At 32.9% G+C, this 22,008-nt stretch overlaps 1 protein-coding gene across 1 annotated transcript in view; it reads left to right on the top strand.

The window, feature by feature from the left end:
- The window catches only part of PACRG (parkin coregulated), a 214,182-nt gene that overhangs the window by 48,111 nt on the left and 144,063 nt on the right, over positions 1-22,008 (top strand). The window contains exon 3 of the mRNA XM_082756484.1: positions 416-550. Coding sequence (XP_082612610.1) covers positions 416-550 — 135 coding nt within the window. The remainder of the gene's footprint in view (positions 1-415; positions 551-22,008) is intronic.

The following is a 22,008-nucleotide window of genomic DNA, read 5'->3' as shown; positions in this document are numbered from 1 at the left end:
AGGCAAAATGCTTACTTGTCCAAGAACTTCGACTATATAGCATAGATACATTCATGATGTTTTATTCTTAAAAATGCAGTGGAACTGAGGTAGCCACTTTTATTAAACAGTTTATATGGGAGAGTCTTCAAGTACTAAGAACAACAACAACAAAAGCAATTAATAAAACCTGTAGATTGCTGAAGTGTACTTTCAAAGAAGTGAAGTATAATATAGAGAAGAAAGCAAACTATAATCTCAAAGATCAATGACTTTCTAATTTGTTTCTATCTTAAACCATATAAATAGTGTTGTGTTTTTTTGTTTGTTTTTTGTTGTTTTTTTTTGTTTTGTTTTGTTTTCCTAAAAATTAATTACCAGTGAATTATGGTGTGTTGTTTTTTTTTTTTTTGTTTTGTTTTAATTTTTGTTTAAGGTAAGAGGTCCTCCACTTGCAGGAGCATTTAAAGAGAGACCAACAAAGCCCACAGCATTTTGCAAGTTTTATGAGCGAGGAGACTTCCCAATTGCCCTTGAGCATGATACGAAAGGAAACAAAATAGCCTGGAAGGTAAGTCATGGCACAGCTGTGACAGCCTTCACAGCTGTGAGCTTCTTGAAGTAACACCTCTCATTGTCAAACAAAGTTGGCTTATAAGTAAATAAACTGAAGCAATTTCTTAGCAAATGGAAGATGGTGGGAAAGACATTACAGAAAGGTCCCTGAGTCAGCTGTCTACCTTGGCTAACAATTAAATTATATGCTGCAAAAAGGAAGATGACAGAGTTGCTTTGCCTTTAGAGAATTGCCTCCTGCCCAATTCATCTCTATTTTTATGAGGACCTGGCAATGCAGCCTATTTCAGGCAGTCCATCAAATAATGGAAGTGGCTGGTTACAGTGAGCAGCAGCCATTTATCTACCCCAAATTTCACCTTCCTGCAGGACACTTCCAAATAGAAGCTTTAATTACCTAAATGGATAGGTCAAGATTGGCTGCTCCCTGAAAATGCAGAGCAGAATACAAACGAAGGCAGATTCTCATTCCACAGCTGTACTCTCAGTCTACAGCATATGTCAGACAGCGTAATCGCTGTCATACGTGCCCCTGTTAGAGGCTGACCTCCACTGCTGAAACCATTACAGCTACGACATTTCTCTGACAAAAGGTTAATTGGCTTCAAAATAAATGTATTGCCTAATGACTCCATTCTAATGCGGCTGTGTTTCTCCCTAAAAGGCTTGGTGATGTTATTTGTAAAACTTGCCAATCTTCTAAGTAACCACTGCAGACTTTTAAATTTAATTTGAAAAATGAATGCTGATCTTTAACCTGCTCCTACTATTTAATTATTTTGGTTATCATGATTTTTTTTTTCCTGTGTGTTATTTATTGGACTACAATAAGATTTTGCTGGAAGCAGTGATAGTTACAGAAAACGAACATGATATGAATGAGCAAAATATGTTAGATTTGTAGAATGTTTTAAATATTTGATGTCAAGAAAGTTATAACAATTTTAAATACATTGTTATATTAATGAATTAATGACAAAAAAAAAAAAAAGAGAGAGAGAGAGATTTTGCAATCTTATAACTGATAACTGATTCTGCTGCTAATGATGGCAACAGGGTTAGGTTAGACCTATACATTGATAAGTAGCACTATAGTTTGTTTGTAACTAGGTTTTAAGATAGCTTTTTTGCCTATTTAATTATAGAAGATGGATTTGTGCTGTGAGAAAGTACAGTTTCTTACCAATAGCAATGTTAGATCAGCTCAAGTAACTATTAATAGTTCTTTCAATGAAGGGAAACTCTATCCAACACCTTACACATGATCACAATGAGATTCCATTGCAGCTGTTCTTTAGGCAACCTTAGTTATGACCTTACTGAATTAAAAATCATGGGTTTACAACTTAAGTCTGCCCTCTAATCTTTCATCACCAGGCAAGATCCATAGATGACTTGCAAACATATACAAAAATCTATTAGAATTTAGTTTTCTTCCTGAAGCATTGTAACTTCTAATTTCCCCAAATCAGATTGAGAGATACAATTTACCTCATTTTAGCTGCTTTTTGATGTACATACTTCAGCTATATAGCGAGGTGGGGATTGGTCTCTTCTCCTAAGCACCAAGTGATAAGAGGAAATGGCCTTAAGTTGTGCTAGGGGAGGTTTAGGTTGGTTATTAATTAAAATTTCTGAAAGCATTGTGAAATATTGGAACAGGCTGCCCAGTGAGGTAGTTTAGTCACCATCCCTGGAGGTCTTCAAAAAACTTGTGAATGTAGTGTTTACTGATGTCGTTTAATGGTGGACTTGGCAATACTAGTTTAAAGGTTGGACCAGATGATCTTAGAAGTCTTTTCCAACCTAAATGATTCTATGATTAGAAGAATTAGTATTGCACCAGATGATGCTACTGGCTGCTTGGTTAACTTATTGCTACATTGCTTTCTACAAGCCTTCTAACAAAAGCTGATCCTCTAAAATAAGCATTTGTTCACTGTGTCTGTCAGTTTGAGTTGTTTGAAGATATATTGCCTTAAAACAATCTTAACATCAGAGTCTTTGGTCAAAGACTCAGCAGGTATTTCTTCCTATTGCAAATTGCAATCTTATCACTCCAATGTCTCCCTAATATTCACCTAGCAATGTCAAAACATTGGCATTGTAGCTAGTGAGGAATAGGGCTATGATGTCATGCAACAGTTCTCTATGCTATTGTTGTTCATCCTCTCTTTCAAAACAAATTATCACTACTTCAGTATACATCCAAAAAGGCAGCATAATAGCACACTATTCTATTCTTATATCATCAGCATGGCAGGGTCCAAGCTTATTTCCATTATTTCAATCCATTTGATTTACTCACAAATCAATCTAGGCTGAGTTTTGTGGCAGGCACTCAAGAAAACAATACTGAGATAGTAGAATTACTTCAGGCTGTTGTTTAATTTGGCACACAACCATCATTGATTATTGTGCAGTTTAAGTAGATGAAAAAGGCAAATAGGAGTTTTCTAGTTCAAACTTAATGTTAGATAGCTTCTAGTGTCTTAGAGACTGCCTGCTGCTGCTAGAGGCTGAGAAGGTTGTTCAGCATTAATTATTATTTAAAGGTGCAGATAAAGTAAAGGTCTGTGTTTTTTATTTGTTTTAAGGACACATAAATAGTCAAAATAGCCACTATATGTCTAATGGCTCATTTTAATCTGTTTATCATATTCATTTGTAACCCTGAGTAAATAAGTAATTATTCTAGTAATATAATTTACTCAATACTTCTTCAATTCATGAAAATGGAAAAAAAATACTTTTACTGATGAAATATGTCAAGGAAAATGTTCTAAAAAATCTCAGCTGAATTATATTTATTTGTATGAATCAGATAGGTCTAGTGAAAGGATAAAAAGAATAAAATAGCTTACTAAAATAAATTTTAAAAAGTGTTATTTTACTTCTGCTATCATTGCACAGTATCAGTTTGATTGTGAGGGTTTTTTTAATATTTATTTATATGTGATGTATATCATGGTTCATTTCACTCTTGTTAGTTTGTCTACCCAGTGGTGCATGAGAGAAAATGCAAGGGGGTCTCAGAAACATGATTTATTCTGACAGATGAAAATACTATAGGATTTTATTAGTTCCTGAAAGATATGCAGTGTTTTTCTTTGGTTGGTTGGTTAGGGTTTTGGTAATTACTGAAACAAACAAAATAACAAAAAAAACCCTGTAATTATCAGACTTTTTTTTTTTTTTTTTTTGAAACAATCACAATATTGTAATTCTGTGAACACAACAGACATTTTATCTAAAAGAATATGAAATATATTCATGTGTTGTCCCCATTGTGTTAACGGGGACAAAAATCTTTGACTAACATGCACAAATGACCCTTGATTTCATAAGAGTTCTGGTTATCTCTTATTTTAAACCCATGATTAATTTCCTGTAAGGGCAAGCTACATACAACTATGATTGTAGACCCAGACAGGATATAAATTTTAAGTTCAAGAACTAATCGGGACTACTTCTGAATAACTGCATGTATTGACCCTCTGATTCTGAAATAATAATACTGTAAGAATAAAGTTATGTTTCTGCAGTGGAAAATTCCACTAACCTTACATATTCAAAAGTGATTGTGCAGGCATAACGGTGGCATAACAGTGGGGGGTATGTTAAGCAGATAAGGGGACAGTAGAAGGTCCTACTGTCCCCAAATGAGCAGGATGGCTAAGAAAAACAAGACAAGCAGTTGTGGAATCATCAAAAAATAAAAACTAAAAAAATAAATAAAAAAAAATCACAGGTCCCTCCAGTCACGAGAGAAGAAGAAAAAAGGTGGAAAAGGAGAAATTAAAGGTTGGTTAAATAAAATTGTACATGTATCATATAGTAACAAGCATTGAGTAGGTTGGAAACTGTAGTTCTCAGCCAATAAGGAAATAGAGGAGGAATCAAGTGTTGGGTAATAGGAGATATAAGGTTATGATACACATCTACTGCGTGCTCCTGCTTGCAGGATGCCCACCATTGGAATCATGAATAAAAAAAAGCTGTGTCACTAAGACTCTCGCCTGAACCTCTGTTATTGGTTGCATATTGTTTCTCACAATACCTTTGGGAGGATTACTTCCAAAATGGACTACATTCCATTGGACTAAGGCATTCCTACTCCAAATTTATTGTAAATTTAGACAAGATTAAACTGTGCAGTGAAATCACGGTGTTTACATAGGCACCTTTTCTTAAAAACAGAACCAAAGCAAATTAAATCTCACTTACAAGGTCATTATAGCATGATCTGGCTTCTATGTGAATTCTCAGCATAAGTCTTAGAAAGGCATCTCTCTGAATACTCCCATAATATTGACATAATGGTTGATAAGTTACCATTGCCACACATATAGATTCTGCATTCCCCTCTTTTTTACTATTATTGCAAGTTCAAATAAACCTGTTTTGACCTGTTTTGAAAGAAAACTCACCATCTCCACAATTCGCCAGAAAAAATCTGATTTTGAGTACAATTAAAGTGAAAGAATCCATATCAAGGGAATTCGGGATATTTCACAGAATTTCACAGAATTTTCTAGGTTGGAAGTATTTATCCCATTCAGAGAATGTACTGCCAGTCAGTGAATTTCTTTGCTAAATTGTGTGCATTCAGTATAACACTTGAATATCTAATTTAAATCCTTTGTTTTCATGCTCCCTCTGTGGTCATTAAATAGAGCTGTGTAAATATTAGTACTTTACAATTGATGAAAATACACAATACTCGTATTTGGATAAAGCATTAGCTTTTGAGATCTAAAAATAAACTTCTTAAATTGAATGATTAATGAATGTTCAAGGATCTTTCCAAATTTGAAGCATTTGATTTTGTCCAGAAACAGAGAATAGTTAATAATTGTGTGGTTGGAAACTGTGTCTCTGATGTGGGTGAAATGTAAAATTTTAGGATATAAATTGTTGTTAATTTAGAGTTAGATAGTAGTGGACAGTAATCTTCTTAGAAAATGAGTGAGTTAGAATATTTATTTCCTACTTATTGGGGATCCTTAAGTTCTCCTTTAGCTATGTATAACACAATTTTATTTTAAAAATGTAGTAATATATTCTTTTTCACAATTTCATACTGAGCTGTGAATAATAAAAGCTCATGGCTCAGGTCTTGAAAAGATCTTCCACTTTCAAATGTGCATTGCCGCATTTAAAAAGGTCAGAATGCAATTAAACCTTTTATTAAAAAAGTTGATAATACCAAGGAAGTATTACCGAATTATTAAGAATATATTTGATATGCAGTCTCTGTATCTGTCGTCAGAATGTTTGAAAAATCAGTTGTTTAGGGAGTCAGGTTCATTACAAAAGTTGTTATACTTTGTAAAAAAAAAAATAAAATAAAAAATGCTGCTATTCTTCAAAATGATTTTAGCACTTTCAAAGAACTAAAGACCAAGTTCAAAACCACAAACTTCTCTATCAAGCACAAATGTCAAAATGAATATGGTTTTTGTCTTTTGGAGTTAATGTTTTTTTTTGCCAGCATAGCTATATTCAATAAGGATGTGACTTTTACCATTTTGATTTTTCTTCATCCTCTCTTCCCTATATAATTTATTTCTTTTCAGGGACTCGTGTAAGCTTTGGTATCAAAACTAGTTCTTAATTGTAGAAAATAGATGTGGTGGTAGAAGACAGTGTTCTCCTGTCCTTAATGTCAATGTTATGCATTTGGATTGTGCATACATATATATATATACGTATGTATATATATATATAAATATATATATATGTACATATATATATATTTATATATATATATAAATATATATATATGTACATATATATATTTATATATATATATAAATATATATATATATATATATATTTTTTTTTTTTTTCGATTAACAACACATTCACAGTCCTGCAAACTTTGATTACAAAGAGGTCCATGAGTGCTAAAGCTTTGTGTTGATGAAGGAGAGTAAAACAGTAGCGAAGAATGAGAGAGAGCTGAAGGTTCTTAAAACTTTTATTCTTTCAACAGCAATGAACCACTAGATTAGTTTAGCCGCTTGTGGAATTGCAACCTCAGATATCTGAAAGCGGAAAGAACAAGTTGTCTACGTAAAACAAAGTTTTTCTTTTAAATTTATTTTCATATATAGAGATAGATTTATTTATTTATTTATGCTTCTGTTCTCTGTTAAAGTATTTAATCCCTTTTTAATAAAAGATGTTGCAAGGACACTGTCATATTGAAAAAAAAAATACTGTAAATCCCTCTTAAACACTGTCATGCAGAATAAAGGTTTTTGAAAGATCATATACAAAGAAGAGTGGCCACATATCATGTTTAGCCACAGTGGATGCTACTTTCTATTTTATTTAATGTGTTCATTAATGTTTTAGGACACTGTTCAGTGTTTTGTTCTGCAATAGATGTCTGTTCATCATCCCTGGAGGACTCCTTTTTTTTAATCATTTCAGTGATCCTGTTTAAGCCTGTCTCCAATACAGTTTTGTTGGTATAGCAGCAAATTGCAGTGTGGATTCAAGACAGAGCAATTGGAAGCAGGAATTTCTTAATCCAGAAATATTACATAAAAATTTTAAGAAATCAAGAATGTGATTTGAAGCAAAGAAAAAAAAAAAAGTCTTGGAGAAACAAATTCTAAATGCTGCCTCTAAAAAATAAAATAAAATTTATTAACAGATTTAATGTAAAGGAATAGTTTAGAAAATAATCAGAAAATTAAATAGTAAAGAACTCAGTTTTCTGAGATGTGAAATGGTCACAAGCTAGAATTATTCACTTTTAAGAAGACATTTGCAATTTTAGCAATTCAAAAAGAATCTTATCAAAATGCTGTTTCAAAACACTTCATCAGATCACTATGTTTTTATGAAATCCCATAAAATTCAAAGTAACTGTTTCAATACTTATCAGTGTTCTCATAGGTCGTGTTTAGTTTGTACATTCAATCTACTATTTTCTATGAAACAGAAATTATGTGTCAAAGGTTATTCAGTGCCATCTCTCCCTTCATACTACTTGTGGATCACAGAAAGCTAATTCTTTCTAGAGTTGTTTTTTTTTTTTTTACAGTTCTCTGGTCTTTTCCATTCCTTTTATATTTATAATTTAAAAATCTAATGAAATGTCTTTTTTCTCCATGCTTAGGTAAAGTACCCTATTTTAAAAAATATATATATACTCAATCAATATCAATACTTAATTGAAAATAGGACATGTACATTTGCTTAACAGTAAAATAATGTTTCCCTTAAAACATAAAGAATGTTTTACTGGACACGACTCAGATTTCGTTTCTCTTAACAACATCAATGCCGAACTTGGATACTAGTGTTCAGCTGGAGTCTAAAACAAGCTTTACAAAGAGTAGTGACAGTTTACCTGATTCCCATAGTACTAAGCTGCCACATTTCAATTATAAATTCCTCTGTGACTAATTAATAGCTGCATCTTATCCCAGGATTCTAGAAAACAGTAATACTGTGGCAGTTAATTTACTGTTCCTTTTTCCCTGCATACACAATTAAAGCCATCCCTTTATTTGATGTAAATTGCCATCTCTTGAAAGCGTATGGAATGAAAACCCAGCCATGTATCAGAAATAACTTTAATTTAAATTTGCTAAATGACCTCTGAAAGCTAGATGAAAGATTTTCTGCTGAATGGGCTGGTGCTCCCTGCCTGTATAATTTATGTGAGAAATTAGTGCGAATGGTTCACTTTTATGGAGCAGTGCTGCTTGTAGCAAGCCTGCAGAAACAATTTTCCCCCAAGCCTCCATCTGTTCTTCAAACCAGGGCATATGCCATCTCATCGAGCTTGAAAGTCAACTGATTTATAACTCCTGAAAAGTGCATAGATTGAAAAGAAAGGTCGAATGCTGCTATGTGACAATGATTTGCTAGGCACTTGGATAAAGACAATTCACATTATTATGGACCCAGGAGGACACAAGTGATGTTGTAAGCTTCAAAAATCGGTAGATTGACATGTAGGACAAAAACAAATTACTCCTCCTCCATGAGTTAAACAGCTACCTCTCTATTCCTAACGATTAAAAATTTTCAGAAGGTATGTAGGTATTATAGCCAAGATATCTTGTTATAGTGTGTTTCAGACAGAATAATTTTTTCTAGCTACAAAGTTTGCCATCCAGAAGTGCCAAGACTTGTTCCATTTTAAAATGTAAGCAGAAACATCTGTCATAAAAAGTACTTTTTTTTTTTTTTTTTTGTCAGAAAGTTCTGTGCAGTACTACACACACAACTTTGATGAATTTTCTGTATCTACTCTGAAGGTGAATTCTGATCCCTTATCCCTATTAATGGATAGTCTGTTCTCTGTCCATTAGTTGTTGGCCTTCTTCCTTTTACCCAAATGTTACAGAATTCTCTGGCAAGTGACAAAACCAATTGAATTGACAACATAAACATCAATGTGTGTTTGATGTTTTCATTTATGGTTGTGAAATACTGTGACTGAAGAGTCATAGTACTTGGAGGCTCAGATGCATCAACAATTGACAGTCTTTATCAAGTATTTTTTGTTTGTTTGTTTGTTTGTTTGTTTTATTTCAGTTAAAAATTGGCATATATTTAAGCACCTATTTAATATAAAAAAGTAACGTAGAAACAGTGCATAGAGCCTTTTAGTGTCAAAACTGAAGGGCAGATTTTGCCTTGAAAAACACAGAGACCGAGTATAGAGACCTAGTATAAAAACACAGAGACCTGAGATATCTGTAGCATCCCTAAAAAAAAAAAAAAAAAAAAAAAAAAGCATATGCTTTTGATGCTTTTGACTAAAAATGATGAAAATATAGAGCTAATAAGCTCCTACAACTAAATACAAATTGTAAATATTTCATAGTGCTCAAAAGGTGTTAAATATGTAGTTATAAAATGTCTTTATAAAATGGTATACTGTGTAAAGTAGAAAGTGACATGTTTAAGAAAACTTCAAATTAATAGAAAACATACAAATTAATAGAAAAAAGGTTTGCTATCACTGAAGACATATATTCTAAAAACATATTTAACCAATGACTCTACTTCAGAAATGTATTATAGTGGATGTCTGTTCTCATCAGTTTTGTGATAAACACTATTATGTTTTATTACCCTTCAGTTGTTCTACTTTTGGTGTCCACTATATTAAATAGTGCATGTAACAAATTTACCTCCCTCAGTCATTTTCATTGTCCTATACTGCTTCCAATGCATTAATTAATTTATTATCATTTTAGTGTCATATTCTCTTCACTAACCTCTGTGAACCCTTCACATAGAATTCGCATCTACTGTTCTGCAGAATTCTGATCTTGGCTCAACGCTGCTCTCATTCCTCACATTGGTATTCTACCAATTAATAATATTTGTTTGCTTAATTCCAAGTTTTATTGTCCTTTTCCTTTCTTCCCTCTTTGTCCTTTTATCTGTATTTGCTCTTGCCTATCTGTGAAGAGTTCATCTTTTATATGAAGTTATTCATGAGGACAATTCAGCAGGAACTGGTTTAAGCTTTTTACGCAAATAAGGTGTACATTTTACTAGTTTAATTATGGCGTAAATGTGTCCTTGAATAGAAATCACTCAGATTAAGTACTTCTTAGAACAGCAAGCTCTAAATTTTAACTTTTTTTTTTTTTTTTTAATTTCTCTTCCTTTGAAACGTGTTGACAACTCCATTCAATAAAATAACTATCCAATATGGCCTGAAAAAGCTCTATTCTTGCTGAGATTTAAACATGTACTTAATACCTCATGATCAAACTACACTGAAACAATACTTTTGCTTATACTGTTTAGCAGTGATGTTAGTGAGATGATGTGCTAAAATCTAAAATATGAACAGATATTTGTTTGTTCTCAGTCTTAATTATGGAACTTTCTTAATAAGTGCTAACTTCAAATAAATGTTCCTGTATCCCTAAGACTTTAATTGCCAAGACCTTTAAAAATAAAACCCATTTAATGTGTCTGATAAAAATTCCATTGAGGTAGTTAATTTGTGATTTATTTTTTTTTTTCAAAAATATGGTTTTTAACTTTGAAGACTTGAGTGTATAGTAGTATAGGAGTAAATAGCAGTACGTCTGTGACAGTAGTTGTAGCATGTGGTAGGTTATCGGGGCCAAAATAAATTATCTTAAATATTTAAATGAGATCGTTCCCCTTGGCTTTCAGCTTTCACACATTAATGCTCAGGAAACAGGCAATTTTAGGGAATTATAAATACTGCAGTACTAAGTGACAGAATTTGTGGGTTGCTAGTTTTCTTTCCTGTGACTTCCTTCAATATCAGACCAAAAATATATATCTTACTTTGGTTTTAAAGGAATACCAGCAAAGTTGTCTCTGTATAATGAACCAGTTTAAGTGCTGCAGAACATACTAGAAGTCTATGTTTATAATATCAGAGATAAAACGCAAATAAAACTAACTGGCATATTATACTTTCAAATAATTAATTTAAGTTTCAGGCATTGGAACTGATTTTCCATGTTTTAAAATTAGTATTATGTTCAAATGTGCAGGCAAATGCACGCCTTATTTAGAAAGTTATTACAAAAAGATGGATAAATACTACCTCAGAAGATCACGAGTGATGATTTTAAAGATATGAATATTTAGATGAAAATTTCCTCAGGCTAGAATGAAGAAAAAAAAAAAAAAAATGGTGTTGCTTCCAGCTTAATTTAAACTTCAGTCTAAATATATATCTCTCTAGGAACATGGGTTGTATTGTAATACAGTGAATCTCATAATGAAGACTAAGTGCACTGAAGTGCTGCTCTGCTCTAAAAAATAACACAATCAAGCAAAAATGTAGGGGTTGTCTTTACTGTGTTTCATTGGCGTCTAGATAGACTTATATTTTTAATTGTTTTTTGTACCTTTCAACCCTCCCAATTAAACAGAGCATTCATTTTTATCTCTTAATGTCCTTGACTAAATAAAAACTTAAATTAAAGCATGAAAAATGCAAAAAAGAGGAACATTTACTGTACAAAAAAGTTGATTTAGACATCTATAATGTCTAAGCTGCCACCTAACTAAAACAGCAAGTGTGTAGCCAAGTTGCATGAATGATGGTTGAGATAGAGATTCTTTTGGTTGACCCTTTCTAGCATTGTTCCAGCTGTCAAATGACAAACATTTACAGCTGTTATTGTCATTTTTAACTTCTTGCTGACAACTTATTACATTTCATATATTTTTTTCTAAAAACTTGTTTTTGAAAGCATGTAAATAACTTTCAGTGCTCTTAGTGGAATTTCAGTTTTCTTGTCTATATTAAATAGTAATAGCAATTGGCTTGAAGAGGTCAAAGTCATTTTCAATCACCAAAATGTAGTTTCTATTTTACCAATTCAGGCATTAATTCTTTGTGGATTTCCCTATTGTTTCTATTATTTCTTTCTTTTCTAAAGTCATATTGAAGTCCAAAATCAGGAAAAAATGCGTTTTGATTCCGAGGCTGTGCAATGTCCATCGCTTTCAGAGGATTATGAGTTACTAACCTATGTTGGTGTGTTCTATTCATATCCAAAGAAATTGCATTGAGGGTCCGAAGATGGTGATCATGTGCTTAACAAATCATAAATACCTGTGTGTGTAAATGATGTCCCACTCTGTGCTTCTTATCTTGTCTTTTCAGACCCTTAAAAATTCCTGTTCACACGTGAGAGACCTGTTTTTCCTTTCCATTTCATAACAGCACTGGAGACTTGTGGCTCTTATTCCTAGGTTGATCGACTGGGGGCCCTGGGATAAAACCTGTGACTGTGTCAGAGGTTAGACTTATGGTGTGCGTTATTGCTGTGAAAGACAATGTGCATTATTATCTGATCTTAGTATGATTTATTTTTTTTTGTTTAATATATTCACAGATCAGTATATGTGCTTGCAGAAACAAACAAACAAACAAACAAACAAACAAAAAACCATGTTAACCAGGTGAAAACAACAAAAATGGCAGTTCTTCTATGTTTGTGCTGAAGTCTAACCTTCTGTTCTCATGCAGCAGTTTGTGTGGAAACATGAACAGCTATCATTTGGTTACAAAATGTCATAGTATACATAAGTGTTTGAATTTGGGCCTGTCACAGATATTATGAATATTTTACTCCTTTCACAGTTAGAGTACACTTGCCTGTGTAAAATTCTTGACAATATGCAGTTCTGAGTGGTTGATTCACTCTGAGTTCAAATAGTTGTTTGCAATTTTGCAATTCAGCTGGAAATTTCTAGTTTAAGTTAAAGACAAGAAAAGCTACATCTCTTTCCCTTTTTTTTTTTTTTAATGTAAAATTAAACATATATTTTATTGCTTGTTTCTGCTGTATTATTTTTCTTTCCTTCTGTGTTTTGAGGCTTATCTGCAAAGATGAGAAAAATAGGCAGCTAAAACCATTCAGTAGCATTACTGAAATTGCTGTATTCTTTCCTGAAAAAATATAAACAGCGTATAGCCATAGTCCTCATAACCCCCGTCCAAAATGATAAAATATTATAGTTTCTTAGATTAAAATCTATCTGATAAGGAAAAACATTGATCCTTATTGAATGTATGCATAGATTTTTATTCATATTTAAGACTGAACTTATTCAAATCATTCATTTATAAATGATACCAGGAATGCATAAAAATATTTGCAAAATGTTTATCATCAGCTGTAATAATTTTCACATATATATTTCTGTGAGGTAATCAAAGGCCATAAAATTCTATCAGTCCAGCTACAATAGGAGTCTTCGTAGTATATATACCAACTATGTGAAAAGATTAAGTGAATATAACTTCCTGTTCACACAGCTTTTTAATAAAGAACTCTTGCCATCAGTCTTTCAGAGATCTCTTGTTTGCAGACATTTCTGATTACAGACAACAAGGTAATATGTATGCTTTCTTGTGTAAAGACTGGCAGATAATTATGACAATAAATCTATTTGCTCTCAAGGGCATAGAAAGACAAACTTTTATAGATTTACCACCTCAGAGGTGATTTAAACTATCCGACCGACTTTGCATGAAGTTGTTTTGGAATGCTCAGATGATGCATTAGTTAGACACAGCTAGTAGCCATTAAGTAAGAAGTAATAACGATCAGTGACAACAGAAACTTCAGCCCTGTATCTTTTTTTCCCAAATAATAGTTTACTATAAGCTCCTAGATCATTCACTTAGTTTTCAGAAATATTATAATGTGATGATAATCACCTAATACAGTGCCTACCAGATTAAAATAATCCCTGCAAAAGTGGTTTAATCTTTAGATATGCACGAGATATATATGCTTCCTGTTGTTGGTTGGTATTGGGTTGTTTGATTAAAATCCAAAGGCAAGGTATCCAATGTTGGTACTGCTAAAACTGCACTGTTCCTCTTAATCTGTTATTTTATCAAACAGGTTTACTGATAAACCTGAGAAAGTAATGTAAAAATTCCGTAAATCCTAGTTTACTCCCCCTAAGAGTAAACTCTGTTTTCTCTGCTTTAATAATTAATTCTGTACCTATGTATATTTCATCACAAAGCAACCTTTTATACCACTGTTACTTCTGTAAGGAAATCAAAACTACTCTTTCTGCATGGAAAGATATAAGCACATTAGAAAAGTTGTTCTAATTTTTCTATCAACAAGGAAATGTCTTCACTGATGTGGTGGCATAACATGTTAAGCCTCTAAAATGCTATCTAGATGAAACCTAGTACCTTTTGTTTTCTGAGAGTTTTAAAAAGTAGTTGTGTCTGATCTGATTTACCAGAAAAAAAAAAAAAAAAAAAAAAAAAAAGAAAAAGAAATTTATATATATATATATATATATATAAGAGATTTGATTTGGGTCTTCCTTGTCCTACCATAAAAATCAAGTTGCACTAAATCAGTAGAACTACCAAGACCTATCATGGAGCTATTTGGGGTTCTTTTCAGCTATTCAGCAAAACATAGTGGTTGAATCTCATTGTTTGGTCAGTATTTTGAAATACTTGGTATTTGAAGTACTTTGAAATACTTGGTAAAATTTTTTAAAAGTCAGGTTATATATGTGTTCACAAATTCGCATTTAAATCAATGTTTCTAAATCATTGATTTAGCGAGCCAAATGCTTTCTACTATGTGTACTGAAAATTTGTCATTTTACTCCTATTTATTTATAATATGCTATGAGAAAGAAACTCATGTATAATGTTTAAATTGTACTCCAATGTATGCTATTTTTTCTATGAAGAACCATGATAAAACCATTTTAACGACTTTGCAAGGAAAGACATCCTAACTAAAGTACAGCCTATATCAAGTGTTTCTCGGTTGCCTCCAACTTTATTGAACGTCAGTCTTCCTTAAGCAAAAAGTATTACCACTGTATATAAAATGTTAATCTAAGTACTTATTAATTTTGTACATTCCAACATTTTTACCAAGTCGGGGTGACTATCATTCTATAGTTTCTGGAGGAAAGTCATTGCATTTCCTTTTTATCACATCTTTTGTCCAGTTGTTGCTATTAATCACAGTACGAATGGTTTCTAGCACATTAACCACTCTGCGCTGCTTTCAAACTGCCATCATCTGCTTTAGTATTTGAGTTTATTTGTTTATTTCAGAATCATAACTTCCCCCCCCCCCCTTTATCTTTTGACATATAATTATAGATGTTAGTGCCTATCTCATTCCTACAAGAGTCTGTGTTTGTATCTTGCCTTCATGTTTGATATTCAATACTGTAACAAGGATGGTATTTACTTTCTCATCAAAGTCCTTGCCTCTCTATTCTGTTGCTTTAGATCCTGGATCATTTTGATTTTCCACATTTTTTTTTGTCATATGTCATACTCAGCATTTTATAGTACTTCTTATTGTTTTGCTGTATACATTTAGGTATTAGGTATTAGTCTTTTTTTTTTTTTTTATTTACATACATGTATATCTGACTTTAATTTATATTTATCGATACCAAGAGTGATTCATTTTTGAAGTTGAAAGTTAGACAGATTTCTTGTTTTTGAAGTGAAATGAGCTGTTGAAGAAAGACTGACTGGTTAGTAGCAACACTACAGAAAAGAACTTGTGGGTCCTGGTGGACAGCAAGGTCAGCATGACTCAGCTGGGCTATTCATGGCAGCAATGAAGGCTATCCACATACTCAGTGACATTAGCAATATAAAGTTAGGGAGCTGAAGTACAGTGTTATTTCTTTTACTTTCTGTTTGTAATTAAGGCTGCATCTGGAATTCTGTGTCCAGTTTTGGGCCCAGAAAATAGATGACTTAGAAGAAGATATGAAGAAACTGAAGAGATTCCAACCACCAAGATGATCAAGACGCTGTAGCACATGACATATGAAGAGAAAGTGAAGGAATTGAGTGGGGCTAGCTAGCCTGGGCAAGAGAAGTCTAAGGGAGATCTAATTGCAGACTTCCACTGCCAAAAGGCATGTTATAGAGAAGACAAAGCCACGAACTTCTCAGTGGTGCACAACAAAAGTGCAGGAGGCAACAGTCACTATTTGCAATAAGGAAAGTTCCAAGTGGGTATGAGAAAAAGATAGCAATTTTTTGGCAGGGAGTTAAGTAAGATGATCTTAACGGGACTCTTCCCAAGTAAATTGTTCACTGATTCTCTCAAATTAGTATCATTAGTTGGATGACCCTATTATTTTTTATTTCTGCATTACTTTTATTTTGTAAATGTCAAAACATATTACTGTTTAATGACTAAAACTTCCCAGTGCTTCTGAAACCTAGATGTTTTGCAGGTAAAGAAAGCAAGACACAAAAAATGGCACAACTTTAAATGCTGTTAATGAACTTGATTTGTTCCATTTTATTCTTGACATTCTTTTAATTTAAGACCACATTTCTTCCACATGCTGGATTGATACATACATAGACACTTCTTTTGTACATAATTGTCATTTTCTAGCTGTATCAGGTAAACTTGCAATTGCATTCCTATTACGTTTGAGATTTATGTTTTGTGTTCAGTTTACCATAAGTAAATGCTAAATGTAAAAACACCTTCAGCTTTAGATCTTACAGTCAATGCATGCAGCTTTCTAAACTTGTATCAGTCTGATTCCTCCTGAAGAAGACTTGAAGATCTCTTCTTTGAGATTGATGTGTGTTACAGGGGAATATACCTTCTTGAGTCAGAAAAGCCAAAAACATTTGAAATTGGTATGATTAGTCTATTAACATTGTACAAAGTGCTTTGGGCCTCTAGATTTTATGTGATTTAAATGAAAGTAGAAGAATTTTAACCATACCTATCATGTAGTATTAGTTTATAAATGTGATTCAAATAGATAGGTTTGTCTTCCCTTTTCAGTTTATGAAAAAATGAGGAAAAAATCCCACAATTCTTTTATAAAGCTGTTGAATACCAGCACCTAGAGGCAATATATAAAATATTATTTTATTTTTATGCCTAGTTAGATATTTATCCATCCATACAATGTCTTAACATTAGGTCATAACTATTAGCACAATTGAACAGTGAAACAGATCTTGTTGCATATGTGATTCCAAATTTAAGAAGCGTTTACAGGTTGTATGAACTTTATAAACAGCTTAAGTATAGGCTGCTATAGACTGTGCATAATCAGTTGGTCATAATTGTTCATTTACTGAGATATTAATCTTGCTGTTCTAATGTCTATGAGTATCTGTTTTCTTTCCTCATATTAACATTTGGTTCATTTTGGTAAATTAGAGTGATTGATGTAAAGATGAGTTTTCAAGCATGAACTGTAGAAACTAACTGAATATAGAAATGTTTGACAGATGTGGTGCTGAGACAAGCAGCCAACATCTAACACATAGGATCCAAACATTCTTGGAGGTTCTTGGGTCTGTTGCATTCCTCTGGCTGCAGTTTGTTCCCTTACTGAGGCTAGACTAAAATAAGTGACAAATCCAACTGCCCTTTTAGAATAATACCTGGACATTTCGGCCATTTTTCCTCGTCTGTACTGTTATTCTCAAGGATAAGTTTTTGTTGGTGGCTTTTTTTTTTATTGGTGATGGTGGTGGTAGTGATGGTGGTTGGCTGGTTTTGTTTGTTTGTTTTTAAACAGGCTTTTCAAATGGAGATACTTGCCTAGAAATGGGAGGGGGGAGTTATAATGGTCAGGATTACTCAGGATTTTTGAGTCTCTCTGTTCTTTGGATGTGACCAGATTTCTGGGGTAATTCCTGTGTACAGATAGTGTTCTGTTCCTCCATGCCCAAAGATGATGACTAAAAACCGTACTATCAATGTAGAAACAGTCCCAGTTTTAGGTTTTATTTCCACCCTGCAGATAAGTTTTTAGTGTTGATGTGCTACAACATAAGTCTTAAAATTTTACTTTTTTTAATCTTTTTTTTTTTTTTTAATTTAATGTAATTTTATTTTATTTTTTATTTTTAATCACATACTACAAAAATTATATTTTGATTCATTATTATACTCTTTAATTACAGAATCATATATTTTCCCCACAGGGCCTCGAGTCATCTAATATGCAGGATGGATAGTTCACTTGAAATAGAGCTACATAAACTCTTGCGGTTGCATCAGAACCAGATTTAAAAGTTCCATCTGTTTGTTCATGTCCTGTGCCGTAGTTTAGTGCTCCCTTGGTTGCGCTTAGGTTTCACTCTATTAATCAGATCACTGAAATGATAGATTTTAAGACTAGTTAAAAAATATGTTTGTAGTTTTGGTTGGCTGGTTGGTTTTGTTTGTTTGCTTCTCTGTTTGTTTTATTTTGGATCAGGTTAACATGTAATTTGGATCAACAGTAACATGGGATGTAGTACAGCCTCACAGATTCTTGCAGTGTTGCAACTGAAAGGGCAGTGAGCCACGGAGTAGAGTAGAAAGAAACAGAAGGTAGAGAAGATATGTTAAATTCATTCTACACATAGATAAAACTTAAAAAGCTAAAATAACAAACAGTGGTTCCTAGAAACATTGCTTGAATTATACGTTGAATTATACTTTTTTTCCTGTGCTTTATTACAGTGCTGTCAGTGTAATATCAGATCACTTCATAATTTTTTGTCAGTTTATTTCACACAGTTTACAGTGTTAAGCATGTCTTGCAGAAAAGGTGGCAGAAGGAGTCTGTGTATTAAATTTCTAACTCTAACTTAACCCTGGTAATAATTTTAATAATTTAATAATGTAATGATTAATTCAAAGCTAGTAATTTTATTCTGAGTCCTGACTGTTCAGATTACTTAATCTTGTTTATTTTCTCTATTTGAAATGCAGCTCCTGCTGACTTATACAATTTTAATGAAGGCTGTAACTGAAGGAGTTTAGAAATTATTATTTGAAAATTGGAATGAAATATTTTAAAATTGTTAGAATCAAAGCATGTTATTTCAGTCAAATGAAACAAATGTTTCTGTTTAAAACTTGCAAAAGGTACTTTCCAACCACACATGAAACAATGTTCTCCTTAAAACAATCAAACAAACAAGCAAAAATCTGCTTACTTGCTTATTTTTCTACCTGGCAGTTCTGCAAATCAGATCGAGGACTCCAAAATACAATACCTGGAAAACAAGGAGTGGATAGTCAGGAACAACATAGGAAAATTCTAAAGTAATGGGGGTATCCTGGGCTCTGTGGGCATTGTTCAATTGCACCAATTCCAATTTTTCTGGAAATTTTTCTTTCTTACTTAGAACACACCTTCCAGTTTCTTTAGCCAAAGAATTAAAGGTTACATAGATAAACTGATAATAAACTTGCCCCATGTTTCTTCTCTATGTAGGATCCTTCTAAAGAATACATAAATCAATCCTGTTGGGGGGATGAAGCTTGATTCTATAATTAAAAACTTCATCACATGGTTGTAAAATCCAAAGATTACGTTTCGGATTGTGCAGCAGCTGTAACAGTTGCTTTTCATAAGTGCTCAGTGCTGCAACTTTAGAACTATTCAGTAATGCGATGTTTTACTACAACATTTGTCTAAATATTCTTCCCATATTTATCCTATCTTTATCCTAAAAATAAATATACAGTGCCCATTGTAGACACATACTGTATTCCAGAATTAAGGTTTAAACCACTTCCTACTGTAATGTCATATTCCATACATTTTTAACAAAACTGGAGCACACTGAATCTTCTAGATAGATTTTGAAGAGAAAAAATATTTCCACATTGATGAATAAAGGGTTACCTTGCTTAACAACACACACACACACACACAAACACACACACACACACAAAACTTACATCTTGTTTAAGAAAAAAGTCAAAAAAGCAAAATAAAATGTTTCCATCTCCCTATAGAAAGAATAGATGATATATCTTAAATTTTCCATAGAGCTGTGAAACCCTATGCATCAACATATATTGGAAAAAAAAAAAAAAAAAAAAAAAAAAAACCTTTTGGTAAGCAGCTACTGCCCACACCTTGTAACAATTGTAACAATTTGAAGTCTAATCTTACTCCCATGATACCAGTATGAATATTTTGCTTTTTACTTGAATAGACTCAAGAACCCATGTGTTGATGACTATATTATTCTCAATTTGATACATTTTATTATGAAAATGAAGTATGCTAGGTATGTGACTTCAATCTTCAGCTATGCTGGAGATGGCCAACTTAAAATCTTGAATTCTTAAAATCTTAAATTCTGCTTTATATACAACTTTAGTTGTGTGTGACATCAAGTTAAGCTCAACCAGTATAGAAACCCCATGGAAAATGAGCAACTTGAAGTCTAGGAATAATGCACAACAAAAAATAAAATGGATACAAAATCTCATGGATCTCAGAGTACAAAGTGAACTGCTGCGTTGTGTTTGTGCAACCAAAGGAATACCCAAAGGTTTAGGTGGTTAAGAGAATCCCATGGAATCCTCTGGTCTGAGAGAATAACAGTAAAACTGGAATAGTTGTAATTGTGGAGACACAAATAATTAAGCATACATGTACATACTTATATTTATGTAATTATATATAAGTATGTATTTATGTAAATATATATATATACTTATATAAAAATATACGTACTTTAAGGTAGTTCAGAATATCATCTCTTCTGGTTTCCAGAGAAGCCTGAATGCTCTCATTTGGCTGTACTTCTATAAAAAATATGACAGAGTAACAACATTATCTAAATTTCATGTTAAATTAGTCTTTGTTAGTAAACTTTACAGAAAGCCTTTAAATAGCAGCTGATGCATTAAATTTAATAATTTTTTAGTATCGACACAGTGATGGGAAAAACAGCAGTACAGTAGAAGAGAATCTATCCTACATGTCACAGAAAAATATACGGAGACAGTGTAAACTGTTTCTTAACAAGATGACATCCACTGCAGCAAAATCTCAATATTTATGGAGAAGACGATGTGAAATATCACTCACAACTGTTTCACTGTTCTGAGCTAAGTTAAGGGTGGAGCATAGGAAGAATGCTTCTTATTATTAACTTATTATTATTAACTAATATGGGGCCTGGAGCATCTTCCCCAGGAGGAAAAACTGATAGACCTGGGACTGTTCAGCCTCGAGAAGAGAAGACTGAGAGACTAAGATGTAAACATCTTATCAATGTTTACAAATATCTCAACTGTGGGAGGCAGAGGGATTTGGCCAACCTGTTTCCGGTGGTTTGTGGGGACAGGACAAGGGACAATGGCCAAAAAATGGAGCACAGGAAGCCCCACACCAACATGCAGAAGAACTTCTTCACGGTGCGGGTGATGGAGCACTGGAACAGGCTGCCCAGGGAGGTTGTGGAGTCTCCTTCTCTGGAGATATTCAAGGCCCATTTGGACACCTACCTGGGCAACCTTCTCTAAGGAACCTGCTTTGGCAGGGGGGTTGGACCTGATCTCCTGAAGTCCCTTCCCACCCCTACAATTCTGTGATTCTGTGTGATTCTTCACAGAAAGAGAAATAACTTTAAGATACTCTTTTTACTGTAATCTTATTTGAAATGAATATTCAAATCCCACCCTACGAACCTTTTGTTTAGATTGCATGGAAGAGGTGAATGTTATTTTTAATGTTTTGAAGAGTTTCATTGCAGGAAAGTGTTAAAATATTTGGTGAAAGACTGTCGTGATAAGTGTATATTGAAAATGTTATAATAAAATGATTGAATTAGATTTCATAAAAGTTAGTATATACAACAAGTTCAAAAAAGAATGAAGTTGCTGCAATTGAGTCACATTTTCCGTATTGAACTAAAAGATGCTCTTCCACTTATTACATTTTCAGTTTCTTTGGAATGTTTGCTTTAATATTTTTTTTTCTTAGTAATTACCCAAGGTATCAGTCAAATATAGAGGATGAAGTCCTAAAACCTAAATTAAATAGTAAAGAGTGAAATAAATCTCATTGAATAGAGAAGGATTTCTTTCACCTTTTTCCTTTATAAAAAGTTACTGAAGAAGCATGCTGTGGAAGTGTCAGAAACTCTTTTGTTTGCTTCAGCTA

Source organism: Aythya marila (assembly GCF_965140915.1).
Source record: "Aythya marila genome assembly, chromosome: 3".
Classification (NCBI taxonomy): Eukaryota; Metazoa; Chordata; class Aves; order Anseriformes; family Anatidae; genus Aythya; species Aythya marila.
The sequence above is the reverse complement of the archived record's forward strand: the minus strand, read 5'-3'. Positions and strand labels throughout refer to the sequence as shown.